At 38.9% G+C, this 17,597-nt stretch overlaps 1 protein-coding gene across 7 annotated transcripts in view; it reads right to left on the reverse strand.

Annotated features, from left to right (window-relative positions):
- DMXL2 (Dmx like 2) overlaps positions 1–17,597 on the reverse strand; it is a 249,253-nt gene that overhangs the window by 126,399 nt on the left and 105,257 nt on the right. For 6 of the 7 annotated variants that reach the window (XR_007519764.1, XR_007519765.1, XR_007519763.1 and 3 more), the window contains exons 11-15: positions 11,476–11,747; positions 10,175–10,859; positions 9,726–9,847; positions 7,086–7,175; positions 3,181–3,298 (exon numbers count right to left, since the gene is read on the reverse strand). Coding sequence is in view for 3 of the 7 variants with exons in the window: in XM_049904983.1 (XP_049760940.1) it covers positions 3,181–3,298; positions 7,086–7,175; positions 9,726–9,847; positions 10,175–10,859; positions 11,476–11,747 (1,287 nt within the window). In the remaining 4 variants the exon portion in view is untranslated. The remainder of the gene's footprint in view (positions 1–3,180; positions 3,299–7,085; positions 7,176–9,725; positions 9,848–10,174; positions 10,860–11,475; positions 11,748–17,597) is intronic. The other variant, XR_007519766.1, reaches the window with a different exon arrangement.

Raw genomic sequence — 17,597 nt, forward strand, 5'->3', positions numbered from 1 at the left:
ATGATAAAAACTCTCAGCAAAATAGGAATAGAAGGAAAATTCCTCAACATAATAGAGGGCGTTTATACAAAGCCAACAGCCAACATCAGTCTAAATGGAGAGAGCCTGAAAGCATTCCCCTTGAGAACGCGAACCACACAAGTATGCCCTTTATCACCACTCTTATTCAACATTGTGCTACAGGTCCTAACCAGAGCAATTAGGCTAGATAAAGAAATAAAGAGCATCCAGATTGGCAAGGAACAAGTAAAAGTATCTCTATTTGGAGATGATAGGATCCTATACATAGAAAACCCTAAGGAATCCTCCAGAAAACTAGTGAAAGTAGTAGAAGAGTTCAGTAGAGTATCAGGATACAAGATGAACATTAAAAAAAAAATCAGTTGGATTCCTCTACATCAACAAAAACAACATCAAAGAGGAAATCACCAAATCAATACCATTTACATTAGCCCTCAAGTAGTTAAAATACTTAGGAATAAATCTTACCAGAGATGTAAAAGACTTATACAAAGAAAACTACAAAACACTTCTGCAAGAAAGCAAAAGAGATCTACATAAGTGGAAAAACATACCTTGCTCCTGGATAGGAAGACTTAACCTTATAAAAATGTCTATTCTACCAAAAGCGATCTATACATTTATGCAATTCCGATCCAATCCCAATGACATTTTTTAACGAGACGGAGAAACAAATCACCAACTTCGCAGGCAAGCGAAAGAGGCCTCGGATAAGTAAACCACTACTGAAAAAGAAGAACAAAGTGGGAGGCCTCACTCTACCTGATTTAAGAACCTATTACACCACAGAAGTCAAAACAGCCTGGTACTGGTACAACAACAGATACATGGCCCAATGGAACAGAATTGAGAATCCAGACATAAATCCATCCACATATGAGCAGCTGATATTTCACAAAGGCCTAAAGTCAGTTAAATGGGGAAAAGACAGTCTTTTTAACAAATGGTGCTGGCATAACTGGATATTCATCTTCAAAAAAATGAAACAAGACCTATACCTCACTCCATGCACAAAAACTAACTCAAAATGGATCAAAGACCTAAATATAAAACCTAAAATGATAAAGATCATGGAAGAAAAAATAGGGACAATGTTAGGAGCCCTAATACATGGCATAAACAGTATAGTAAACATTATAAAGAATGTAGAAGAAAAACTAGATAACTGGGAGCTCCTAAAAATCAAACACCTATGCTCAGCCAAAGACTTCACCAAAAGAGTAAAAAGATTACCTACAGACTGGGAAAAAGTTTTCAGCTATGACACTTCTGATCAGCGCCTGATCTCTAAAATCTACACGATACTGCAAAAACTCAACTGCAAAAAGACAAATAACCCAATTAAAAAACGAGCAAAAGATATGAATAGACACTTCACTAAAGAAGACATTCAGGTAGCTAAGAGATACATGAGGAACTGTTCAGGATCATTAGCCATTAGAGAAATGCAGATCAAAACTATAGTGAGATTTCATCTCACTCTTACAAGGCTGGCATTAATCCAAAAAACACAAAATAATAAATGTCGGAGAGGTTGTGGAGAGATTGGAACACTTCTACATTGCTGGTGGGAATGTCAAATGGCACAACCACTTTGGAAATCTATTTGGCGCTTCCTTAAAAAGCTAGAAATAGAACTACCATAGGATCCAGCAATCCCACTCCTTGGAATATATCCTAGAGAAATAAGAGCCTTTACACGAACAGATATATGCACACCCACGTTTCCTGCAGCACTGTTTACAATAGCAAAAAGATGGAAGCAACCAAGGTGCCCATCAATGGATGAATGGATAAATAAATTATGGTATATTCACACAATGGAATACTACACATCAATAAAGAACAGTGAGGAATCTTTGAAATATTTCATAACATGGAGGAACCTGGAAGGCATTATGCTGAGTGAAATTAGTCAGTTGCAAAAGGACAAATATTGCATAAGACCACTATTATAAGAACTTGAGAAATGGTTTAAACTGAGAAAAAAAAAAACCTTCTTTTGTGGTTATAAGAGGGGGGAGGGAGGGAGGGTGGAAGAGGGGCATTCACTAATTAGATAGTAGATAAGAACTACTTTACGTGAAGGGAAAGACAGCACACAATACAGGGGAGGTCAGCACGATTGGACTAAACCAAAAGCAAAGAAGTTTCCTGAATAAACTGAATGCTTCGAAGGCCAGCGTAGCAGGGGCAGGGGTCTGGGGACCATGGTTTCAGGGGACATCTAAGTCAACTGGAATAATAAAATCTATTAAGAAAGCATTCTGCATCCCACTTTGAAGAGTGGCGTCTGGGGTCTTAAATGCTAGCAAGCAGCCATCTAAGATGCATCAATTGGTCTCAACCCACCTGGATCAAAGAAGAATGAAGAACACCAAGGACACAAGGTGATTATGAGCCCAAGAGACAGAAAGGGCCACATGAACCAGCAACTACATCATCTTGAGACCAGAAGAACTAGAGGGTGCCCAGCTATAACCAATGACTGCCCTGACAGGGAACACAACAGAGAACCCCTGAGGGAGCAGGAGAGCAGTGGGATGCAGACCCCAAATTCTCATAATAAGACCAGACATAATGGTCTGACTGAGACTAGAAGGACCTCAGTGGTCATGGCCCCCAGACCTTCTGTTGGCCCAGGACAGGGGCCATTCCCGAAGCCAACTCTTCAGACATGGATTGGACTGGACAATGGGTTGGAGGGGGATGCTGGTGAGCAGTGAGCTTCTTGGATCAGGTAGGCACTTGAGACTATGTTGGCATCTCCTGCCTGGAGGGGAGATGAGAGGGTGGAGGGGGTTAGAAGCTGGCGAAATGGACACAAAAAGAGAGAGTGGAGGGAGAGAGCAGGCTGTTTCATTAGGCGGAGAGTAATTGGGAGTGTGTAGCAAGGTGTATACAGGTTTTTGTGTGAGAGACTGACTTGATTTGTAAACTTTCACTTAAAGCACAAAAAAAATGATTTAAAAAAAAAACAAAATGTAATTTGCACCCAAATGCCTTCATCTACAAACAAGCAGTTCTGACAGAACTAGTGTGTCTGCCAAAAATTATGAAGGTAATGACTTATAAAGATCCATACTCAGTGAAAGTTTGGAGTTTTTTTTTTTTTTTTAAGATTAAGGAAAGCAAACTCAGACTGCTTTTTGAAAGTACCTTGTGATGGCTGAAAAAATATTTCTGTTTCCTTTTTCTCCAAATCTTCCTCATGTGGTTTATATCCTATAATGAAGTCTTCTTGAAACACATGAAGCAACTGTGTATTTGAGCCACACTACAAATATTAAAAAATGAAGAGTTTTTACTTTCGAAATCCCCTATCTCCTACCACTCACCTCCCCAAGAAAACAAATCTTTTGGAGCAATTTCTATCCTATATTAATTAATTATAAAGGAAAAACAAACAGAAAAAATTAAAGTTGTGAAAATAATTTTTTAATAAAAAATTATTAAAATTACCTTCAAAGATGCCACACTCAATAGCAGAACTGAGGCAATCTAGTAAAAGCAAACCAACAGGTTTACTTCTCCCAAAAAAGCTACAAAACATAGTTAAATGACCTACACCACTTTGAGCCCAAAAAGCATAACTGTCTGGGGAGAGCTATCCCAAAATAGCTAACTATGTAAGGCACATTAGTGCAGGATTCCTTTAACTTTTACAATTCCAGTTGAGAACCAGAAAAAGAAAGAAAGGTGCTCAAAGTACCCCAATGGGTCTATCTAGTGGGAACTGTGAGGAATTCTGTAGTAGCCAGTGGGGTAACACATCCCTGGAGAAATGCATTTACAAGTAAGTAACTACAATTTCTAGGAAGATAGATGAACCATCACTGTCAGCTGCTATGCTACATGATCATGTCACTGGACCACACAGAGAAAAATAAAGACAACCACAAATGGCTACTGAAAACCACAAGGTTGAACTGAAATTCAAAGAAGGGCTAGATGAAAATAAAAGCTTATTATGGAAGGGCGTAAAGACAATTAGATGGGTACCCACAAGGTTTCAAGAAAGAGAAGCAGCTATGATTATCTCGGCACTAGACAGTGTGTGTCTGTGTTTCCCTCTGTATGTGTGTGTGTAACATCTTAGAGGATAAAGGAAAACCAGCCTCTTTACATAGTAGGAGAAAATATAAGAAGACTGTAATATTAGGTTGAACCATGGAATTTTTGTGAAAGTTATAGGGGATTTTTAAGTCTCCAGGTAGAAAAAGAAAAAATCTCTTCACATTCATAGTATATAAAGCCACCTCTTAAAGGGAAAAAGAATACATAAATGAACAAGGAAGGGTGATGTCTTAGTGGATACAGAAATCATACAATACCCAGAGAACAAACTAACGAGTGTTAAACTTTGTCCTTGGTAAGTCTAAGTCACTTATCAGTACTTGAAGTTTGCCAGCCCTGTGTTAAAGACAGCCACAAATGCTGTTGCTGTTATGTGCCCTCGAGTCAGTTCCAATTCATAGCAGCCCTATATACAACAGAATGAAACAATGCCATCCTAATGATCAGTGTTATACTGAGCCCATTGTTGCAGCCACTGTGCCAATCATCTTGTTGAAGGTCTTCCTCTTTTTCACTGACCCTCTACTCTATCAAGCATGATGTCTCCTTTGCATATTTCATGATAATACTTTACTCTGTCTTCTCAAGCCGCCCCATGAAATCTTCTGTTCAGCTCTTTTACTTCATCATTTCCTTTTGCTTTAGCTACTGTACATTCAAGAGCAAGCTTCAGAGTCTCTTCTGATATCCATGTTGGTCTTTTCATTCTTTCCTGTATTTTTAATGACCACTTGCTTTCTTCATGTATGATGTCCTTGATGTCATTCCACAACTCGTCTGGTCTTCAGTCGTTAGTATTCAACGCATCAAATCTATTCTTGTGACAGTCTCTAAATTCAGGTGGGATATACTCAAGGTCATACTTTGGTTCTCGTTGCCTTGTTCTAATTTTCTTCCACTTCAACTTGCATATGAGCAATTGATGGTCAGTTCCACAGTCAGCAGCAGCCTTGTCCTGACCGATGATACTGAGCTTTTCCATCTTCTCTTTCCACAGATGTAGTCAATTTGATTCTTGTGTATTCCATCTGATGAGGTCCACATGTATAGTCACCATTTACGTTGGTGAAAAAGGTATTCCCAATGAAGAAGTTGTTGATCTTGCAAATTCTATCATGCAATCTCTGGCATCGTTTCTATCACCAAGGCCATATTTTCCAGTTACTGTTCCTTCTTCTTTGTTTCCAACTTTCACATTCCAATCACCAGTAATTATCAATGCATCTTGATTACATGTGTGATCAATTTCAGACTGTAGAAGTTGGTAATAATCTTCAATTTCTTCATCTTTGGCCTTACTGGCTGGTGTATAAATGTGAATAATAGTCTGTCAGTTTTTTGTACTGTGGGTGCTTTTGTGTTGCTGTGATGCTGGGAGCGATACCATTGGTATTCAAATACCAGCAGGTTCACCTATGGTGGACAGGTTTCAGCTGAGCTTCCAGATTTAGACGGATTAGGAAGAAGGAACTGGCAGTCTACTTCTGAAAAAATTAGCCAGTGAAAACCTTACCAACAGCTGTGGAACATTGTCTGATATAGTGCTGGAAGATGAGCCCCTTAGGTTGGAAGGCACTCAAAAGACAACTGGGGAAGAGCTGCCTCCTCAAGGTACAGCCAACCTTAATGACATCAAAGGAGGTAAGCTTTCAGGACTTTCACTTGTTGATGTGGCGTGACTCAAAATTAGAAGAAACAGCTGCAAACATCTGTTAATAATTGGAAGATGAAATGTACGAAGTATGAATCCAGAAAAATTGGAAGTTATCAAAAAAGAAATGGGATGGATAATTCCATTTGCCTACAGTAATAGGATAATATCCATATGCCTACAAGAAAGACCAGTCACAACTAGAGGGAAAAAATTCTTCAGCAAGTATGAAATAAAAAAAGAATGCTAGGTGAGAGTGGACAATATTAATATTTAATGGCAAAGAATAAAGAAAAGGCTAAATTGGAGGGGGTGAATTTAAAATTCAGTCCATTAAAAATTAAGATTGATCTATGGCAGAGATGGCAACCCACCCTTCTTATCATTTGGAGTAGAAAATGAAAATCATAGATTGAATCTGAAGCAAAGCCACGATGCTTAGGGATAAGAAAATTAAGGATTTCCCAGGAGGCATTAAAATTTGATAGAATTGTAAAAATTGGCAGGCCCAATTCTGTTGCCAAGAGCTGATGTGGTAATTTCTTCCTATCAGTGAAAATGATTACACTTTCTCCAAAAGAATGTGTGAGGCACCATGGAAAAACTATAAGACATAATGCTACACTTGTTTTTAAATATGATTGACACTTTCTTCATTTCCTTGTTGAAAACTATTGGTAACTTCCTCACCAAGCTAATGTTTTGTTTTATGTTTTTTTTAATACCTGAATAAATCCATAATTCTAACCTGCAGCCCATAAACACTGTCCTGAAAAACAAATATTCTGGGGGCTAGAATGAGTTTTACAAGTTACCTGGAGGAAGGGTTCGCCTCCTTTCCCAGGCAGTAGCTAGGGAGGGATACCAACTATATAAAAGACCTGTGATGAGTAAGTAAACGTATACTTTGATCCTAACTTCATGTGCATTGTAACAGATCTATAAAAACACCTAATATGCAGAATAACAAGGCAAATACTCTAAAGCCAAGGTCACCCTCTACTGAGTTGAGATGAGTAGTAATATAAAAAGAGAAACCACAACTGGGGCCTCTATGCAGCTGTACTGCATTTTCCTTCAGCAATTCAAGATCAGGGTCATGGCTTTCCTGACTGAATCAAACTTCCTTTAAACAAAAAATAAAGCTTATAGATATAGTTCAACTGGAGAAGAATAATTCCTAAATCATTAGAAGATTTTCACTATAGGAATCAACGTAAGTTGGCTGTATTTAGTAGCAAACAAGAGGATTATTCTGAGAATGAAATACATATATGTATATAAAGCACCCTGGGATAAAGCATACTAATGTCACCAATTCACAAGCATGCTTTACTTGGTTGGTTATTGCATCAAGTTCAATAATGCAGCCAGGTCGAGCAGTAGACTGCTGGCTCACAATGTTAAACACCTCTCCAATAAGTTTCTGTAAATAAAAAACACAAAAGGTTAATGAACAACAATTTACGAATCTTTTTTTTTTCTGTCAATATGATATAGTATCTTAGACATTAAATCCCTTCTTTAAACATACCCTGATTAGCAAGAGCATTTAATACATTCCAAGAAATTTTCAACTTTCTACACTTATTTTTTTTTCCAGCATTTTTTTTTAAATTGTGCTTTAGATAAAAGTTTACAGAGTAAATTAGTTTCTCATTAAACAATACACATATTCTTTTGTGACACTGGTTGCCAACCCTGCAACGTGCCACCACTCTCCCCATCTCGACCTTGGGTTCTCCGTTTCCATTCATCCAGCCTTCTTGTCCTTGCTCCTGGACTGGCGTGCCCATTTAGTCTCACGCACATGGTTGAGCTACACGTATTATTGTTTATTTTATGGGCCTGTCTGATCTTTGGCTGAAGGGTCAACCTCAGGAGTGACTTGAACACTGAGTTAAAAGTGTACCCAGGGGACATACTGTCAGGGTTTCTCTAGTCTCTGTCAGACCAGTAAGTCTGGTCTTTTTTTGTAAGCTTGAATTTTGTTCTACATTTTTCTCCAGCTCTGTCCAGGACCCTCTATTGTGATCCCTGTCAGAGCAGTCAGTGGTGGTAGCCAGGCACCATCTAGTTGTGCTGGATTCAGTCTAGCGGAGGCTATGGTAGCTGTGGTCCATTACTCCTTTGGACTAATCTTTCCCTTGTGTCTTTGATTTTCTTCATTCTCCCTTGTTATACTCATTCCAAGGAGCACTGGTGGCACAGTGCTTAAGTGCTCTGCTGCTAACCAAAAGGTTGGCAGTTCAAACCTACCAGCCACTCCACAGGAGAAAGATGTGGCAGTCTGCTTCCTTAAAGATTTATGACCTTGGAAACCCTATGGGGCAGTTCTACTCTGTCCTACAGGGTCGCTATGAGTCGGAATTGACGCAATGGCAGCGGATTTTACGCCCATTCTAATTCTTATTTTTAAAATTAACTAGGCAGTTAGAAAAATCTACAGTGTCTACACAAGGACCATATAACTTCAATGCATCTAGTTCTTTTAACATGTCTTCTTCATTTTTACAAATTTCATAATAAACAAAGATAAGGAGCCATGGCAGGATTTGAGCAGATATCGAAATTGCTTGGTTTCTACTTTTTTCAGTGAGGGAGTCTTCAAGGTCTTTCCATGACCTCTGGAGACAGAAAAATGGGTTGCTTTTTTATGTACTAGGTGGAAACCCGGGTGGCATAGTGGATAAGTGCTGCGGCTGCAAACCAAAGGGTCAGCAGTTCAAATCCACCAGGCGCTCCTTGGAAACTCTATGGGGCAGTTCTAATCTGTCCTATAGAGTCGCTATGAGTCGGAATCAACTCAACGGCACTGGGTTTGGTTTTTTGCTTACGTACTAGGTATGTAATCCTGAGTGCATCACCTGACTTTCTGGAAATAGGGATAATACTATCAGCTGGAAAAAGAGATAATACTGTCATCACCAAAATTAAATTAAGTGACTTATAAGAAAGCGGTTGGCCATGGTGGTACTTCCTTACTTTCCTGAATTATTAAACATTCTTGTGCCATCTTTTTGGCAATTAATTACCACCCTCAAATACCTCTTCTTCTGTCTTAAATTGTTATTTAATTTTTTACTAATAATTTTTCTCAACTAAATTAGAAGTTCTTTAAAGGCAGAAGCTGAAATTTATACTTTGTATCTTCTACATCACTAACTAGAGGCATTATAGTAGACACTCAAAAATATTCTTTGGTTTCAATACTGAAAACATTTTTGTTAGCTGTTTTATGGAGTCATGTCATATTTTTATAGGTATATAAATGGAAAATTCAAATCTGTTCAAATCTAGATATTAACTAAAGTACATGATTTCTAATTCAGACGCAGAACCATCAGAATTAGGTACTGCCACCCACTGATAGCATATTCTAACAACAGTTGTATTTTAAATGGTGAATCAAACTCTGAAAAGTTCAAATTTTCCAACTTAAATATACAGTTTAGTAAAGTTGCCTTAAAATCTTTTTTGAACAATATAAGATTAAGAGATCTGAACTAGAGAGTGAAAAATGTCAAGAAAAAATTATGATATCTTGGGAAAAAAATATATTTCTTCGTATATAAAATGTATTAATGTGTGATATGTAAACTGCATTTTTAATTCATGTACCTTGGAACACAAATTAAGAAAAAATAAATTTGTTATAGGTATCCTAACTTCACACATATAACACACATTACATGTTTTTTTTTGCCAACTGCTTCCCCCCCTCCCAGGTATTTTCATAAGTTCACTGTTCTAAGGGTGCTATAGCACGCTTACAAAAATACCTCGTGGGGGGAGGGCACAGTTGGCAAAAAAAAAAGTATAACATGTACATTATTTGCATAAAAATACAGTATGTCCTATAGAGTGCAGAGTATATGCTCATTTCCTAAATACCAACAAATAAATATCCTAGACAATGTAAAAAGAGAATTCTTTAACAGCTTGGATATGTTAATAAAGATTAGTAAATACATACCGAAGACTCTGGGTCTGACAGCTCATCTAATAATTTCCTTGCATCTACCACAGCCTGATAGAGTCTCAGATTTTTGCCATCAGAAGCAACAAAGCAAGCACTTGCAGAATTGCAATATGTACCTGAGAAAGCAAAATAAAGGTTTTGCACTAAAATGGGTAGTTTATTATTACTGGCTGAAACAAATATTCATACTTTTGTTTTTAGCTCATGGTCCAGTATCATAATTAAAACAGATAAAATTGATGTATATAAACTGACTAATAAAAAAATTCAACAGAAAAATAGATTGAGAGGGAAAGAATTAAGAACCAAGTTCTAAAAATTAGTGTCTACATTCTGAATACTTATTAAAAACCCTCGTAATAATGACAAATGCAAACCATTTCACATGTAACAAATTTACTTTAAAAGTTTTTATTAATTTCACAATTAAAATGAACACTTACCAAGACAGTAGCTAGGAATAAGAGTCGGAAGCCAAGCCACATTAGAGAAAGCTGAGGTATGCAAAGAGTTAATTCGAGCCAATTCTGAAACTCCTCCAGTGTATGACAAAGGTCCTATTGGGTCTACACGCCACAGGATAAGTTCACTGTAGATTGCATTTGGGTCATGAAATGTACGCGTTGCTGCATTTCTGAGAGGTTGCTTCAATGAACCTTTTACATGTTTTATAGGATCCATTAATCTACTTAATTTATTCTCTGAATCTGATTCAGGAGTCAACAGAGCATTATGATGAGATGACGTCAATAACAGGGGTAAAACTGAGTGGCATGCCAAATCATTGAGATGAAATCGATGACCACAGTATCTGAATTTGTGAGATACAGTTAGAACAGTGGTGAAGGCAGACTTATCAGCAAAAGTGACTGCCCACTGATTTAAAGAACCATCTATGTGTTTAGAGATCATCATTACTGTCGGAGCTAAAATGTTCATATTTGGACTGTGTGCTCTAGAGTGTGGCTGTGACATGTGAGGGCTGCCTACAGCCATCATCTCTTGGTATAGCAGAGTGTGGTGAGAATCCTTCGTAGCATTTATGCAGGCATACATCATAATATTTTTACTAAGAGAGCTTGCATCACCAGAGGGAAATGCAACAGGAATCCGAGAAGAAAAGGAAACCTGAAAAAAACAGAATTACATGATTCAGTATAAGTAGCCTGCCTCCTCTCAAAAATACTTTTCCAAAACACTTCCATTTTCAAAATGTCAAATATCAGCTTCCTAGCAAAAGAAATCCTTTTCAATCTCTTCAGGTCTAATTCCCCTATTCATGTAACATCATGTCTCTACTTATGGCCTTGCAGAAGACTAATGGGAAAAATTTTCAAGTGCCTTGCTTATATATCAAAATACACAGTTGTAGACAGAAATAAAGTTGAGAAAGATAAAGAAAGGCACCCTGATTAAGGTAATAAAACCAGGATATGGTAAGCTCTTTCTAAGTCACATTTTCAGGATGCTTTCTTATTTTCATTCATAAAATTGTGAATTCCCTTAAAAGTCAACACACACATACTTAAACATTCAGTATTACATTTCAAACCCAAACGAGTTTTCTTTTAATTAACCAGGATTATAAAATTTATTGTCATTGATCTCCTATGTTAGCAAGTATTTTTTCTCAGTTGCCTATAAAAAACAAGTAACTTTAGTAATTCTGAAAACTGCCAAATTACATACATTAACATCTATTTTTTTTAAGAAATGTAATAACGGCTTCACCAATAATAGATACCTGAACTTGTCTAAATATTCCGGGATTGTATTCATCCAAATACTTTACATGCCACACTAGAAAGGTACCATCTACAGGGTGTATTGTAAAGAGCATGTCAGGATTCTTATTCCATTCAGCTAGCAGCATTTCAATCTTCCGATCAAGCAGGATCGTAGGCAGTGGCACTGGTATACTAGGTCGTGAGTAGGTTCTAGGACTCCCCTCTCTTTCTCCATCTTCATGGTCTGATGATCCTGTACCTCCCTCAGATTCTCTATCCAGGGATAATTCTGAATCAGAAAATAAACTTATCAACACATACTTAACAGTACTACACAATTTCATATATATTAGTAGTAGTAGACTATAATAAATGGCATAAAATACCTTTAGAAACAATAAATTCCTTTTCCCATTTATAGTAAAAAAAAAATAAGATAGAGGCAGAGCCAACATGGCACCCTAGAAAGACACACCACACTGACCCCTGCAGCAAAGACCTGACAACTAAATAAAACAGATACCATCATCAATCCTGGAAACTTGAGCATCAAATGAAGACATAAAGAACTATATCAAAGTGATAGAAAGATATGGATTGGAGGTCCCTTGCCAACTAACACGGCACAGCATCACCATGTTTGAACACAGCCAGCAATATCCCCAGACAGGGAATATGGGAAGGCAACTTCATGGAGCTCCCAACAGTAAACAGAGCACCTGGTAATCAGAGAAAACATGCTTTTGCACCTGTCATCCTTTTGGTGAGTAGATCCAAGAACCCCCTCATCCCAGCAGCCCCCACCAGCAGCATCTGCAATATGAGCCCTGCCTTAGGCCCGCCTTGTCCCCTCTCCTGCCACCCAGCTTTTTTGTCCTTTTTAAAATTTCTTTCTTCCTTTTCTTTCTCCCTCCCACCCAGCCCAATATGCCATACCTCCCTCCCTTCCTGCTGGCTCCCACAGTTCTGCCATATTTTTTCTTTCATTTTATCTTCTTTCTTTTCCTTCTCCCTCACACCTACCCAAGTATGCACCTCCCCACCCCATAGCCCCTCGGTCTGCTCCACCCTCATATGTCAGTCCCCACCATGCTATTATTTTCTCTTTTTTCCTTCCTTACTTTTATTTCTCCCTCCAACCCAGCCCTTATGCACCACCTCCATCCCCATCCCACCAGACCCTGCAGTGCCGCCACAGATAAAGTACCACCACTGCACTGGCCCACTGCTGCCCCGGGTCTGCCCTGCCCCCACCTGCCAGCCCCCAACATGCCACCATTTATTCTTTTTTTCTCTTTCTTTTTTTTTTTTTCTCTTTCTTTCCTTCTTTTCTTTATCCCTCTCACCTAGCCCTGTATACCACCTCCTCCCCCAGCTGGCACCCACCACCTCACCGTGGCTAGAGTGCCCCAGACTAGACACTTCACTGCACTGGACCTGCACTGACCCTCCCCTCCCACCACTCAACCAGCTGCTGAACGGTGGAAAACAAGCCCATACTACTCCTTGTCCGATACTCCTGCCCACCTGGGGAGGAACTGTGAACGCTCCCACACTGCTGGACCAACATCGAAAGGCAGACAATGCCTGCCCAGTCTGCCCTCAGCCACCTCATCAACACAGTTAGAGCAAAGGGAGTTCACCCTCCCTGCTGCTGCCCTGCCCACCCGGATAAGGTGGTGAGAGATATCGTGCCCATAGACAAGCAAGCAGCAAAGCATGCCCAGCTCGCCCATGCTGATATGCCAAAAAAAAAAAGCAGGACGAAATAAATGAACATAAACCAAAACCGAAAACCAAACCAGTGCTGTCGAATTGATTCTGACTCATAGCGACCCTATAGGACAGAGTACAAGTCCCCCACAGAATTTCCAAGGAGCACCTGGCGGATTCAAACTACCAACCCTTTGGTTAGCAGCCGTAGCACTTAACCACTGTGCCACCAGGGTTTCCACAAATGAAGATACAATCAATAAATAAAGAAAATAATACATTAATACATATAAAAAAGGGAGACAAGATGGCTCCAGCAAGTGACCAAAATAAAGAATCAGACAACCTTCCAGAAAAAGAAAAGGCATTGGAACTACCTGATATGGAATTCAAAAGACTAATATTTAGGGCTCTCCAGATATTAGGAGAGAGATCAAGGAAAACACAGACAAAACCAAGAAAAAAATAGACAAAATCATGGAAAATATAGACCAAAAAGGAAAACACAGACAAAGCAATAGAAGAATTTAGGAAAACAATGCAACAACAAAGCATGAAAATAAATAAACAAATAGAAATCATACAAAAATAGCAATGAGAAATCCAAAAGATAAACAACAAATTTCAGAAATGAACAACTCAAAATAAAGTTTTAGGAGCAAATTTGAAACAACGGAAGACAGAATCATCGAGATTGAAGACAAATCCATAGCTGCCACTTTGAGGAAAAATCAGAGAAAAGAATGAAGAAAACCTAAGAATTATGTGGAACACAATCAAGAGCAAAAACTTGTGCATGGTCAGAGATCCAGAACAGAGAAAGAAAATGGAAAACAGAGGAAATTGTTGCACATATGCTGGCAGACAACTTCCCAAATATCATGAAAGATAAAAAGCTGACCATCAAAGAAGCTAAATGAACCGCACATAGAATAGACCCCAAAAGAAAGTCACCAAGACGTATCATAATCATACTCACCAAAACCAAAGACAAAGAAAGAATCTTGAAAGCAGCTCAAAAAAAACAAAAAGTTACTGACAACAGACAAACAGTAAGACTAAACTCCAACTACTTGGCAGAAATTATGTGGGCAAGAAGGCAATGGTATGACATACCAAAAACCTTGGAAGAGAAAACTGCCAACCAAGAATAACATATCCTGTAAAACACTCTCTCAAATATGATGGCAAAATTGGGTCATTTCCAGATAAACAGAAATTAAGGGAACCTGTAAAAACCAAACCAAATTACAAGAAACATTAAAGGAAATTCTTCGGCTAGAGAATCAACAACATTGGACAACAACCAGAGTCTAGGACATAGGACAGCATCAGCCAGACACCAACCTAGGTAAAAAATTCTCAATAATAAAACAACGCTAAAAGACTTAAAACAGGTGAACAGAGATATCAATCTGTAATCGGCGACAATATCAAAACAATAAAAGGTGGAATACATACTGTACATAAAGAACTGTCAAATGAAGAGGAAGTCAAGGCGATATCAAGTAATAAAAGACTGGTTCAAACTCAGGAAGATCAGGGTAGGTTTCAAGGTAAAACACAAAGAAAGTTAACAAACCTAATTGTTAAAATTAAAAAGGCTCAGTAAACACAAAATCTACAATAACAAAAAGAAATGTAAAAACCCACAAATGAAAGAACTCACCACAGGAAAATGAGAGGAACAAAGAGAACGTCAGCACCACAAAAAAAAAAAAAAAACACAGAGGCGGAGCCAAGATGGCAGAATAAACAGACACTTCCGGTGGGCACTCTTTACAACAAAGACCCGAAAAAACAAGTGAAACAAGTATATTTGTGACAAGCTAGGAGCCTGCTCATTCAAAAGCAAGCTTAGAAAACGAACTGAGGGGCACGGGGAGGAAGAGAACATTCAGAAGGGAAGAGGAGTTACTGAACCTGAATGGCAGGGAGCCCTCAGGCGCCATTCCCGGAGCGGTGGCGGCAGGCTGCTACCACCATTCAGCCGCAGTTTCCTCAGAGAGAAGCAGCCAGCCACGCAGCCTACTCACACCTCAGGAACCTGAGGAGAACAGTGCTCTTGGCAAAAGCTAAATACTTGCGTATATTTTAACATGTCCCCCCACCCGCAAACCGGCTTCAGCAGCTGAATTCCCTGGGCCTGAGATAGGCACTGTTGAGCACCTAGAGCCATCCTCCCAGTCTCGGCGAAGGAAAAAAATCTGCATTTGGGGGAAAGGATAATTTGCTAGCTCCACTAATTGGGGGAGCTCAGGACAGAAGCAGCTCCTATCCAGGCATAAATCGTCTGTGGACATTAAGCACCCTTCCCTTCCGCATGGCCCTGTGTCGGCCTATTTCAGGAGAATAGGCCCTTACTGGCAGACTCCAACCATTTCAGCTGTGCAGTGGAGAGGTGGGTGTTTGACGTTTGACATTGCTTTGCCTATTAAACAAGGTCCTCAACTAGCCACATCAGGGGCCTAACGACTGGTGGCTCCACCCAAGTCACCCAGCCATCAGCGACAAGGGTCCAAAGATAACTGGTACCTCCCAGACCTTATAATCAAAAACACTGGGTGCCCATGGACCGTCTGCAAAACCCACTCACCTGCACGCTCTAGGGAACAGGGACATGCTTTTCCTCAGAGACACTTGGGGATCGGTTCTCAGCCCTCTGCCTTGTTCAGAGCATGACCCCCTGCTGCAATCAGATACCGGTATATATGCCAACCACCCCTGCCCCTCTAAAACTGTAGGGCAGGGCCTGTACCACACACTTGATATCACCTACCTGGAAACGTGAGCTGAATTCATACAAGAAAACTGAATGCACTCCTAGACTGATATACCTGATAACAGCTCTAGCCACGCGGACGGGACATCAGAGCTCCAAAGGCGAAAATAATCAGCTAGTTCACTCAAGCAACCCATACGGGTATACCAAAACAATACCAAGCAAGAAGGTACGACACAGTAAGCAATCATAAACTAATATGATAACTTATAGATGGCTTGGAGACTACAGTCAATATCAAGTCACTTAAAGAAACAGACCACGATCACCTCAACAAGCTCTCAAAACAAAGAATCTAGGGATCTTCTAGATGAAAGTGCATTCCTGGAATTACCAGATGCAGAACACACAAGTTTAATCTACAGAACCCTTCAAGACATCAGGAAGGAAATGAGACGATACACAGAACAGGCCAAGGAACACACAGATAAAGCAAATGAAGAAATTCAAAAGATTATGCAGGAACATAATGAAAAGTTTAATAAGACAGAAAAATCCACAGACAGAGAGCAATCAGAAATTCAGAAGATTAACAATAAAATTACAGAAGTAGACAACTCAATAGAAAGTCAGAGGAACAGAATGGAGCAAGTAGAACCTAGAATTTCTGAACTAGAACATAAATCACTTAGTACTAATATATTTCCAGAAAAATCAGATGAAAGAACTGAAAAAAATGAACAAACCTTAAAAATCATGTGGGACTCTATCAAGAGAAATAATCTAAGAGTGGAGTACCAGAACAGGGAGGGATAACAGAAAATACAGACAGAATTGTTGAAGATTTGTTGGCAGAAAACTTCCCTGATACTGTGAAAGATGAGAAGATATCTATCCAAGATGCTCATCGAAGTCCACATAAGGTAGATCTTAAAAGAAAGTCACCAAGACATATTATCACCAAACTTACCAAAACCAAAAGTAAGAAGAGAATTATCAGAACAGCTAGAGATAAACGAAAAGTCACCTACAAAGGAAAGCCAATAAGAATAAGCTTGGACTACTCGGCAGAAACCATGAGGGCAAGAAGGCAATGGAGTGACATATTTAAAAAATTAAAGGTAAAAAACTGCCTGCCAAAAATCATATATCCAGCAAAACACTCTCTTAAAGATGAAGGTGAAATTAAGACATTTCCAGATAAACACATGTTTAGAGAATTCATAAAAACCAAACCGAAACTACAAGAAATACTAAAGGGAGTTCTTTGGTTAGAAAAGCAATAATATCTGGTATCAGCCCAAGACTAGAACACTGGGCAGAGCAACCAGAAGTCAACCCAGACATCGAAATCAAAAAAAAAAAAAAAAAAAAAAAGCTCAAAACAGGGTAACAGCAATGTTATTATTTAAAGAAGACAACATTAGAATAATAAACAGGGACTAAGAAATGTAATCATACACCTGCCATATGTAGAGGAAGATACGGCAATACAAAGAAATAAAAGTTACGTTTAAATTTAGGAAAACAAGGGTAAATAATAAGGTAGCCACAAAAGAGACAAACTATCCTACTCATCAAAACAAAATACAAGAAAGAGACTCAGCAGAAACAAACAACAAATATGAGGAACAACAACAATTACGAGGAAAGGACAATATATAATCTACACAGCACATAAAATCAAGTGGGAAAAAGAAACTG

Source organism: Elephas maximus, chromosome 12 (assembly GCF_024166365.1).
Source record: "Elephas maximus indicus isolate mEleMax1 chromosome 12, mEleMax1 primary haplotype, whole genome shotgun sequence".
NCBI lineage: Eukaryota > Metazoa > Chordata > Mammalia > Proboscidea > Elephantidae > Elephas > Elephas maximus.